At 48.5% G+C, this 12,239-nt stretch overlaps 1 protein-coding gene across 5 annotated transcripts in view; it reads left to right on the top strand.

Moving 5' to 3' along the window:
* The window catches only part of IQSEC2 (IQ motif and Sec7 domain ArfGEF 2), a 368,004-nt gene that overhangs the window by 340,218 nt on the left and 15,547 nt on the right, over window positions 1-12,239 (top strand). For all 5 annotated transcript variants that reach the window (XM_060251903.1, XM_060251901.1, XM_060251902.1 and 2 more), the window contains one exon: window positions 8,024-8,190. In XM_060251903.1, the coding sequence (XP_060107886.1) occupies window positions 8,024-8,190 (167 nt within the window). The remainder of the gene's footprint in view (window positions 1-8,023; window positions 8,191-12,239) is intronic.

The raw sequence follows: 12,239 nt of genomic DNA, 5'->3' as shown, positions 1-12,239 counted from the left end.
GGTTTTTGTCTGTTTGTCAGTTTCCTGCATTGTGCAGGGGGTTGGACTAGATGACCCTGGAGGTCCCTTCCAACTCTATGATCCTATGATTCTATGAAATTGGGCTCTCCTTCCTTGGAGGTTTTTCAACAGAGGCTAGATGGCCATCTGACAGCAATGAAGATCCTGTGAATTTAGGGGGAGGTATTGTTGAGTTCCCTGCATTGTGCAGGGGGTTGGACTAGATGGCCCCGGAGGTCCCTTCCAGCTCTATGATTCTCTGACATGGCTCGGCCTAACCCGACATGGCTCAGCCTGACAAGATCTCATGTAGGTCAGATCCATCCCTCGTAACAAATGAGTTTGACACCCCTGGCTTGCAGCATCCCTGACAAGTCTTTGTCCAGCCGCTGCTTCAGGACTGCCGGTGTGGGGGAGCTCCCCACCTGTCTCGGGAGCCGATTCCACTGCTGAACGACTCTTGCTGTAAAAAAGTTTTTCCTAATATCCAGTCGATACCTCCCCCCCCCCAATGTAGACCCATGATTGTGAGCCCTCCCCTCTGCTACCAACTGGAACAGCTCCCTGCCCTTTTTTTAACGTGGAAAAGGAAAAGGAAAGGTCCCCTGTGCAAGCACCAGTCGTGTCCGACTCTGGGGGGACGCTGCTTTTACGTTTTCACGGCAGACTTTTTACAGAGTGGTTTGCCTTTGCCTTCCCCAGTCCTCTACGCTTCCCCCCACCCCCCAGCAAGCTGGAGACTCCTTTGACCGACCTCGGAAGGATGGGAGGCTGAGTCAACCTGGAGCCAGCTACCTGAACCAGCTTCCGCCAGAATCGAACTCAGGTCGCGAGTAGAGACTTCAGACCACAGTACTGCAGTACTGCTGCTTTACCACTCTGCGCCACGGGGCCGCTCTAAAGGAAAGGTCCCCAGTGCGAGCACCAGTTGTGTCCGACTCTGGGGAGACGCTGCTTTCACAACGTTTTCACGGCAGACTTTTTACAGGGTGGTTTCCCATTGCCTTCCCCAGTCATCTACACTTTCCCCCCAGCAAGCTGGGTCCTCATTTGACCGACCTCGGAATGATAGAAGGCTGAGTCAACCTGGAGCCGGCTACCTGAACCAGCTTCCGCCGGAATTGAACTCAGGTCGTGAGCAGAGAGTTCAGACCACAGTACTGCAGTACTGCTGCTTTACCGCTCTGCGCCACGGGGCCGCTTCCTCAAAGTGACAGCCCTTCAACTGCTTCAGGAGAGCCATCCTGTCGCCCCTCCACCTCCTCTTCTCCAGACTGAACCTTCCCAAGTCCCTCAGCCTTTCCTCGAAGGGCTTCTTGGTCTCCAGGACCCTGAGCGTCCTCGTCGCTCTCCTCCGAGGGGTAAAAGGATTACTGAAGGAGGATAGGGAAATGGCTGAGAAGCTAAATGAATTTTTTGCCTCCGTCTTCACTGTGGAAGACGAGAACTTTTTGCCCGCCCCAGAACCACTAATTTTGGAAGGGGTGTTGAAAGACCTGAGTCAGATTGAGGTGCCAAAAGAGGAGGTCCTACAACTAATAGACAAATTAAAAACTAATAAGTCACCGGGTCCGGATGGCATACATCCGAGAGTTCTGAAAGAACTCAAAGTTGAACTTGTGGATCTTCTAACAAAAATCTGTAATCTTTCATTGAAATCTGCCTCCGTTCCTGAGGACTGGAAGGTAGCAAATGTCACCCCCATCTTTAAAAAGGGTTCCAGAGGAGATCCGGGAAATTACAGGCCAGTCAGTCTGACTTCAATACCGGGAAAGTTGGTAGAAACCATTATCAAGGACAGAATGAGTAGGCACATTGATGAACACGGGTTATTGAGGAAGACTCAGCATGGGTTCTGCAAGGGAAGATCTTGCCTCACTAACCTGTTACATTTCTTTGAGGGGGTGAACAAACATGTGGACAAAGGCGACCCGATAGATGTTGTTTACCTTGACTTCCAGAAAGCTTTTGATAAAGTTCCTCATCAAAGGCTCCTTAGAAAACTTGAGAGTCATGGAGTAAAAGGACAGGTCCTCTTGTGGATCAAAAACTGGCTTAGTAATAGGAAGCAGAGAGTCAGTATAAATGGGCAGTCTTCGCAGTGGAGGACGGTAAGCAGTGGGGTGCTGCAGGGCTCGGTACTGGGTCCCATGCTCTTTAACTTGTTCATAAATGATTTAGAGTTGGGAGTGAGCAGTGAAGTGGCCAAGTTTGCGGATGACACTAAATTGTTCAGGGTGGTGAGAACCAGAGAGGATTGTGAGGAACTCCAAAGGGATCTGTTGAGGCTGGGTGAGTGGGCGTCAACGTGGCAGATGCGGTTCAATGTGGCCAAGTGCAAAGTAATGCACATTGGGGCCAAGAATCCCAGCTACAAATACAAGTTGATGGGGTGTGAACTGGCAGAGACTGACCAAGAGAGAGATCTTGGGGTCGTGGTAGATAACTCACTGAAAATGTCAAGACAGTGTGCGTCTGCAATAAAAAAGGCCAACGCCATGCTGGGAATTATTAGGAAGGGAATTGAAAACAAATCAGCCAGTATCATAATGCCCCTGTATAAATCGATGGTGCGGTCTCATTTGGAGTACTGTGTGCAGTTCTGGTCGCCGCACCTCAAAAAGGATATTATAGCATTGGAGAAAGTCCAGAGAAGGGCAATTAGAATGATTAAAGGGCTGGAGCACTTTCCCTATGAAGAAAGGTTGAAACGCTTGGGACTCTTTAGCTTGGAGAAACGTCGACTGCGGGGTGACATGATAGAGGTTTACAAGATAATGCATGGGATGGAGAAAGTAGAGAAAGAAGTACTTTTCTCCCTTTCTCACAATACAAGAACTCGTGGGCATTCGATGAAATTGCTGAGCAGAAAGGTTAAAACGGATAAAAGGAAGTACTTCTTCACCCAAAGGGTGATTAACATGTGGAATTCACTGCCACAGGAGGTGGTGGCGGCCACAAGTATAGCCACCTTCAAGAAGGGTTTAGATAAAAATATGGAGCACAGGTCCATCAGTGGCTATTAGCCACAGTGTATGTGTGTATATAAAATTTTTTGCCACTGTGTGACACAGAGTGTTGGACTTGATGGGCCGTTGGCCTGATCCAACATGGCTTCTCTTATGTTCTTATGTTCCGCACCTGCTCCGTTCTGCCCGCATCCTTCTGTTCCAAATTAAAAGTTTTATTAAATTTCAGGTATAGGAAAGGGGGAAATGTATTTATTATTTATTTATTACTTTGCATTTATATCCCGCCCTCTCCGCAAGCGGACTCAGGGCGGCTTACAATCAATTCCATAAAACATATAAAACCATAATACATTTGGAAGCTTCTGCAGGAAATGATAGGAAAATCAGGGTTGGAGGAAGAGAACAAATGTCTCTCTTACTTACGTTTTCTTTCTTGTTACGTATCCATCCAGTTCAGTCACAACTCAATCTATATGTCATTTACAATTTGTATCTTCTGTTTTGTCTCTTGTAACATTATAATTCTCACTTTGGCTTACACATACACATTTCTTATCATTGCGCCATCTCATTCAGTATACTATACAGCAGGGGTGGCCGAGGGTAGCTCTCCAGATGTTTTTTTGCCCACAACTCCCATCAGCCCCAGCCATTGGCCATGCTGGCTGGGGCTGATGGGAATTGTAGGCGAAAAACGTCTGGAGAGCTACCCTCGGCCACCCCTGCTATACAGTACTCACTCCTTATCTTATATTCTTGTGTACCAATATATTGCCGCTTAGTTGTCTGGAAGGGAGGCCTCCAGAACTGTGCACGAGACTCCAAGCGTGGCCCGACCAATGCAGTGTGCAGCGAGACTAAGACATCTTGTGATCTCGATGTTCTGCCTCTGTTGATACACCCCAAGATGGCATTAACGTGGACTGCAAACACCTGAGGGTTGCTGGCTCTGAGTTGGGAAATACCTGGAGGTTTTTGGGGGGTGGAGCCTGGAAGAGGGCGGGGTCTGAGGAGGGGAGGAGTCTCAGAGTGGTATAATACCCTAGAACCCACCTTCCAAGACTGCCATTTTCTGACCACTGGAACCCGAAGACCAATTGGAATTTCTCTTATGTTTTTATGTCTGGGGCAGAGATGTTCTGTATTCTTGGTGCTTGGGGGGGGGGGGGGCGGGTCAAAAGTGGGAGTGTGTCTGGAGTTCTGCCTGTGTTGGTGGACCTCCTGATGACCCCTGGGTTTTGGCCACTGTGTGACATAGAGTGTTGGACTGGATGGGCCATTGGCCTGATCCAACATGGCTTCTCTTATGTGACACAGAGTGTTGGATTGGATGGGCCATTGGCCTGATCCAACATGGCTTCTCTTATGTGACACAGAGTGTTGGACTGGATGGGCCATTGGCCTGATCCAACATGGCTTCTCTTATGTGACACAGAGTGCTGGATTGGATGGGCCATTGGCCTGATCCAACATGGCTTCTCTTATGTGACACAGAGTGTTGGACTGGATGGGCCATTGGCCTGATCCAACATGGCTTCTCTTATGTTCTTATGTGACACAGAGTGTTGGACTGGAGGGGCCAGTGGCCTGATCCAGCAGGGCTTCTCTTACGTTCTTATGTGACACAGAGTGTTGGACTGGATGGGCCATTGGCCTGATCCAACATGGCTTCTCTTATGTTCTTATGTGACACAGAGTGTTGGACTGGAGGGGCCAGTGGCCTGATCCAGCAGGGCTTCTCTTATGTTCTTATGTGACACAGAGTGTTGGACTGGATGGGCCATTGGCCTGATCCAACATGGCTTCTCTTATGTTCTTATGTGACACAGAGTGTTGGACTGGATGGGCCACTGGCCTGATCCAACATGGCTTCTCTTATGTTCTTATGTGACACAGAGTGTTGGACTGGATGGGCCATTGGCCTGATTCACCATGGCTTTTCTTATGTCTAGGGCAGTGATGCTTTCTATTTTTGGTGCTTGGGGGGCAACAGTGGAAGGGTTTCTAGACTTCTAGCCCAGCTAGTGGACCTCCTGATGGCCCCTGGGATTTGGCCACTGTGTGACACAGCATGTTGGACTGGATGGGACACTGGCCTGATCCAACATGGCTTCTCTTACATTCTTATGTCTGAGGCAGTGATGCTCTGTATTTTTAGTGCTTGGGGGGAAACAGTGGGAGGGCTTCTGACCTCACTGGTGGGATGGCGCCTGGGTTTTGGCCGCTGTGTGGCATATAGTGTTGGACTGATGGGCCATTGGCCTGATCCAGTATGGCTTGTCGTGTTCTTATGTCCAGGGCGGTGATGCTCTGTATTCTTGGTGCTGGGTGGGGGGGCAAGAATGGGAGGGCTTTTGTAGTTCTGGCCCTGCTGGTGGACCTCCTGATGGCCCCTGGGTTTTGACCACTGTGTAACAAGAGTGTTGGACTGGAGGGGCCACTGGCCTGATCCAACATGGCTTCTCTTATGTTCGTCTGTGACACAGAGTGTTGGACTGGAGGGGCCATTGGCCTGATCCAACAGGGCTTCTCTTATGTTCGTCTGTGACACAGAGTGTTGGACTGGAGGGGCCATTGGCCTGATCCAACATGGCTTCTCTTATGTTCTTCTGTGACACAGAGTGTTGGACTGGAGGGGCCATTGGCCTGATCCAACATGGCTTCTCTTATGTTCTTCTGTGACACAGAGTGTTGGACTGGAGGGGCCATTGGCCTGATCCAACAGGGCTTCTCTTATGTTCTTATGTGACACAGAGTGTTGGACTGGAGGGGCCACTGGCCTGATCCAACATGGCTTCTCTTATGTTCTTATGTGACACAGAGTGTTGGACTGGAGGGGCCATTGGCCTGATCCAACATGGCTTCTCTTATGTTCTTCTGTGACACAGAGTGTTGGACTGGAGGGGCCATTGGCCTGATCCAACAGGGCTTCTCTTATGTTCTTATGTGACACAGAGTGTTGGACTGGAGGGGCCACTGGCCTGATCCAACATGGCTTCTCTTCTGTCCTTATGTTCGGGGCAGTGATGCTCTGTATTCTCGATGCTTAGGGGGGGCAACAGTGGAGGGCTTCTGGAGTTCTTGCCCCACTGGTGGACCTCCTGATGGCACCTGGGTTTTGGCCACTGTGTGACAAGAGTGTTGGACTGGATCGGCCATTGGCCTGATCCAACATGGCTTCTCTTATGTTCGTCTGTGACACAGAGTGTTGGACTGGAGGGGCCATTGGCCTGATCCAACATGGCTTCTCTTATGTTCGTCTGTGACACAGAGTGTTGGACTGGAGGGGCCATTGGCCTGATCCAACAGGGCTTCTCTTATGTTCGTCTGTGACACAGAGTGTTGGACTGGAGGGGCCATTGGCCTGATCCAACATGGCTTCTCTTATGTTCTTCTGTGACACAGAGTGTTGGACTGGAGGGGCCATTGGCCTGATCCAACATGGCTTCTCTTATGTTCTTCTGTGACACAGAGTGTTGGACTGGAGGGGCCATTGGCCTGATCCAACAGGGCTTCTCTTATGTTCTTATGTGACACAGAGTGTTGGACTGGAGGGGCCACTGGCCTGATCCAACATGGCTTCTCTTATGTTCTTATGTGACACAGAGTGTTGGACTGGAGGGGCCATTGGCCTGATCCAACATGGCTTCTCTTATGTTCTTCTGTGACACAGAGTGTTGGACTGGAGGGGCCATTGGCCTGATCCAACAGGGCTTCTCTTATGTTCTTATGTGACACAGAGTGTTGGACTGGAGGGGCCACTGGCCTGATCCAACATGGCTTCTCTTCTGTCCTTATGTTCGGGGCAGTGATGCTCTGTATTCTCGATGCTTAGGGGGGGCAACAGTGGAGGGCTTCTGGAGTTCTTGCCCCACTGGTGGACCTCCTGATGGCACCTGGGTTTTGGCCACTGTGTGACAAGAGTGTTGGACTGGATCGGCCATTGGCCTGATCCAACATGGCTTTTCTATGTCTGGGGCAGTGATGCTCTGTCTTCTTGGTGCTGGGGGGCAGGGAGCAGTGGGAGGGGTTCTGGAGTTCTGGCCCCACTGGTGGACCTCCTGATGGCCCCTGGGTTTGGGCCACTGTGTGACACGAGTATCAAACTGGATGGGTCACTGGCCTGATCCAGCATGGCCTCTCTGACATCCTTATAAGCTTTTTAACAGCCTGCTTCTGTTTTATCAATAATTTTCATGCTTCTTGTGTCCAACGGGCTTGCGTTTTAATGGCTTGTTTTTTTAACAGCTCATTTTCATACTGTAGTTGTTAATAAGCCACCTTGGGCAGGACTCCAAAGAGGAAGCATAAAGATATCCAGGGGTGGAATTCTAGCAGGATCTGCTTTGCATATTAGGCCGCACACCTCTGATGTAGCCAGTCCTCCGAGAGCTTACAAAAAAAGAGCCTTATTGGGCTTTTAAAAATCTTCAGAAGGTTTTATTGAGTTTCAAGTAAGGGGAAGGAGAAGGGAAACACATTGGGGAAAGGGATAAAGGAGATTGGAAGAGAAGAGCAAGTATCTTTCCATTTCCATTTTCCTTTCGTTTTTTCCATTAATATTTCTCTATTATATCATAAACTCTATGACATTTACCATTATTCTTTCCGTTCATCTCTTATATCATTCGAGCATTGACTTATACTTCTTTAGCTTGCATTTATACATTTCTCTGAAGTGCACATATCTAATGAATATCTTCGCTATTACAACACACAATATTAACCTCTTCTCTCAATACAATCATATTTACACCCTGTAGCCACATATTAATTTCATACCCTATTTTTCATTTAATGCCTAACCAATCATATAGTGGCAAAAAAGAGCCTTGTAAGCTCTTGAAGGATTGGCTACATCAGGGGGTGTGGCCTAAAATGCAAAGGAGCTCCTGCTAGAATTCCACCCCTGGAGATATCCAACATAAATAAGAGTAAAAGTCTTGGCCTGGTTTTTTTTTTTGTTAGTTTGGTTTTTCACCGTGAGCTCCCCGCCTCGCTCCCCTCCCCGGCCATTCACTCCGATGCCCCTTTCCCTTCTCCTCTTGCAGCCAGCGCTACTGTGTCTGCAACGCTCCCTTGGTGCGTCAGTTCCGGAACCCGGATACCATCTTCATCTTGGCTTTCGCCATCATCCTTCTGAACACCGACATGTACAGCCCCAGCGTCAAGGCCGAGAGGAAGATGAAGCTGGACGACTTCATCAAGAACTTGCGAGGTGAGCAGACCTCTCCCCCCCCACACACACAAACGCGCAAGTGCTGCATTTTAATAGAAAGGTGTGGTGCAAATTTCCTTAATGAATTGCAGGACTTTAAAAGAACACTTGTAAGGTGAGCATAAAGTTTTGCCCCAAAACCAGTCGAGTCAGGGACGTCACACGTGGTGTCCCGTCCATGCCTACCATGCCGCCCCCAGAGGAGAACCCACTCCATCTTTACAAAGGATGAGCTCTAGAGCCTTGTGAGGAAGAGACAGGATTTGGGGGTTCCACTTAAAAGCCACCAGTGTTGACAAAGGCAACGATACGTTTGACACCGGCTAACGTGAAACTGGCTTCATGTGGATGAACTTCTTCTTTATCCCAACACCTCATTGAAACAATAGTGGGTTGAACGTGCAAGACTGTGAAGTGGGATAATTCTTTTGATAAAGTGCCCGCGTGCAATCTGGATGAAAGAATTCATTACAGACTGTTTTCTTCTGGTTTTGGTTGATGAGTCATGTGCAGACCTTTAAAAAGTGCCTGTGTGCACTCTGTTGTATTTTTCTGCAGACTGTGTGGATTCATTTTAGTGCAGACTGTTTGGGAAAAAGAGGTTATGTTTTAAGTGCCTGCGTGCACTCTTGTGATTTTTATTGCAGCCTGTTTAAAAGCAGAGGCTTTGGAATATTAAAGTGCCTGTGTGCGCACTCATATTTTTCATCACAGACTGCTTAGAAGTTGAGACTACTTAGAAGTAGAGGCCACAAGGTTTTTCCTATCACCTAATTTTTTCCCCTTGTAATAAATGTTTTGATAGTATCGTTTCACCCTGACATTTCTTCTATTATTCTTCACCACTCCAGCGCACTTTCATTGAGCTGTCGACAGTGACCCCAAGATCTTTTCCCTCTCAGTGTCAGTTAAGTTCAGACCCCCAGGAGCCCAGGGCTTTTTTTGTAGCAGGAACTCCTTTGCCTATTAGGCCACACACCCCTGATGTAGCCAATCCTCCAAGAGCTTGCAGGGCTCTTCTGACAGGGCCGACTGTAAGCTCCAGGAGGATTGGCTACATCAGGGGGGGTGCGGCCTAATATGCAAAAGTGTTCCTGCTTCAAAGTAAGCCCTGGGCCACATACCCCAGATGTAGCCAATCCTCCAAGAGCTTCCAGGGCTCTTCTTGCAGGGCTACAGTCAGCTCCAGGAGGATTGGCTACATCAGGGGTGTGTGGCCTAATATGCAAAAGAGTTCCTGCTACCAAAAAAGCCCTGTATGAGCCTATACTTGAAGTGGAGATTCCGCCCTCCCCCCCCCCCCGCTTATACTTAACCAACACTGAATTTTATTGTCACCCACTCACCTGGTTTGTGGAGGTCTTCTTGGAGGTCTTCATGGTAAGCCTCCGTTTTCACTCTCCTGAAAAATGTTGTTGTCTGCAAATTTGCCCGCTAAACTACTTGGCCCTAGTTCCAGATCATTTATAACTAAATTAAATAGTAAAGGCAGTCCCTTGTGCAAGCACCGAGTCATTACCAACCCATGAGAAGACATCACATTACGATGTTATCTTGGCAGACTTTTTGTTATGGGGTGGTTTGCTGTTGCCTTCCCCAGTCAAGCTGGGTACTCCTTTTACCAACCTCGGAAGGATGGAAGGCTGAGTCAACCTGGAGCCGGCTACCTGAACCCAGCTTCCGCTGGGATCGAACTCAGGTCGTGAGCAGAGCTTGGACTGCAGTACTGCAGCCTTACCACTCTGCGCCACGGCCCTAGTACCAATCTTTTTGAGACCCTAGTGCTTGCTTCCCTCCGTTGTAAGAACTGCCCATTGATTCCTACTCTCTGCTTCCTGTCATTTAACCAGTTTTTAGTTCATAAGAGAACCCATCCTCTTATCCTGTGACTGCTAGGTTTACTCAGGGGTCTTTAGTGAGGTCCCTTGTCAAAAGCTATTTGAAAGCCCAACTATATGACATTTACGTAGGGATGCACACTTGGTATATACCAGGGGTGGCCAAAGTTGCTTAACTTGAAGAGCCACACAGAATAAACATCAGATGTTTGAGAGCCACAAGACATGAATGTCAGATATTTGAAGGAAGAAGGGAGGCAGGCAGACAGGCAAATAGATGGGGAGAAGGAGAGGGGTAGAAGGAAAGCCACTTTAAAAACATTCTCCAAGCCAAGCAGAATTAAAACAGTTAAAAAGGTAGGCATTGTGCAGAGTACAGTTTAGAACAGGAGTGGCCAAACTTGTTTAACGTAAGAGCCACACAGAATATATGTCAGATGTTTGAGAGTTGCAAGACATGTACGTCAGATGTTTGAGAGCTGGAGGGAGAGAGGAAGGAAGGAAGAGATATGGGGGGGCGAGGTGGAAAGAAAACAACTTTAACTTTAAATGGATTGGCTTGGAGAAGTGATTTAAAGAGACCAAATGCTTTCTCCAAGCCAGCTGATGGGGCAGTGGGGGTGTCGAGAGCCACACAATATGTGTGAAAAAGCCACAGTCTGGCCACCCCTGGAATATACCAAGCCAAATAAATAGAAAAATAATATCTTATCAGTATTTTGGGGGTATTTATCCAGCCGGGCTACTAAAATAGTCCCACTTGAAAAATCCCCGAATAAAATTAGGCTTTTACTCGGGTGTTTATTCAGTTGCACCGGTGAGTGAAGTCAGCAGGCATTTAAACTTTAAATCCCTGCTGAGTTGACTAGCACTGCCGCTGTGGTGTAACTCTGCGACTCAGCTCAGCAAGTGTTTAAACTTTGATTGAGCGCGATTCTGTGACTCAGCTCAGCAAGCATTTAAACTTTAAATCCCTGCTGAGTTGACTTGCGCTGCCACTGTGGTGTAACCCGGCAACTCAACCCAGCAAGGATTTAAAGTTTAAATGCTTACCGAGTTGAGTCACAGTTACGTCGCAGCGGCGCCGCAAGTCTACTCGGCGGGGATTTAAAGTTTAAATCCCTTCTCCATTATGCTCTGTGAGGACAGTCCCCATAGGGGAAAATGGAGCCAAATAAATTTGGGTTTCCCTAATGTTTACCTGAATACCAGTACAAAACCGATATTGGTATTTGGGAATATTGATTGGGGAGCGGGGGTGGGGTCCAATGGTGGGGTCCAATGAATTGGTTTTTTAAAAAGGCACACCCTATGTCTATCAGATCATGGTTGTCTACGTGTTTGTTCACTTTCTGAAAGAACTCCAAAAGCTTAATGAGGCAGAAGCGATGCTGATTTTCCCTCTGCAGCTTTGTCTCACTGTGTGCCTAATGCAGGGGTGGGGAACCTTTTTTCTGCCAAGGGCCATGTGGATATTTATAACATCATTCACGGGCCATAAAAAATGATCAACTTAAAAAACAGTGCTCCGCCGAGGGAGAACGATTCAGGCCAGCAAAATGAATGCAAATAATTGTTTTTCTATTTGAAGTCATGTGGGGAGAGCTTAATCTGGCACGCACACACAGCCCGCTGCCCTAGTCAAATGCATGGGTCCAGGGCATTTTTGTAGAAAAAAGCCCAGCAGGAACTCAGTAACATATTAGACCACATCCCCTAATATTAGCATATTAGGTCAGACACTCATTAGCATATTAGGCCACACCCTCTGGGATAATCAAGTGCAAACTGAACTGTGGCAGTAACTTTTCCAGACCCTGCAGCAATTCTGGCCGGCCAGCCAGGCCCCAGGGAGGCGGCCGCACAGTACATCTCGGCCCTGTGATCCCTGCCTGGCCCTGAGGAGGCTGCTGCACAGCGCAGCTGGGCCCCACGATCCTCACTGGCCAGCCAGGCCCCAGGGAGGCTGCCACATGGCTCGGTTCGGCCCAGCAATCCCCGAGGGCCACACCAAGTGACCTCAAGGGCCGCATACGGCCCTCGGGACGAAGGTTCCCCACCCCTGGCCTAATGCCTAACAATTCTATCTTTGATTACAGTTTCCAGGGCTTTTTTTTGTAGGAGCTCCTTTGCATATTAGGCCACACACCCCTAATGTAGCCAATCCTCCAAGAGCTTACTGGGCTCTTTGTACAGGGCCTACTGTCAGCT

This window comes from Heteronotia binoei, chromosome 13 (genome assembly GCF_032191835.1).
Source record: "Heteronotia binoei isolate CCM8104 ecotype False Entrance Well chromosome 13, APGP_CSIRO_Hbin_v1, whole genome shotgun sequence".
Classification (NCBI taxonomy): Eukaryota; Metazoa; Chordata; class Lepidosauria; order Squamata; family Gekkonidae; genus Heteronotia; species Heteronotia binoei.
This window is presented reverse-complemented; position numbering and strand designations above follow the sequence as displayed.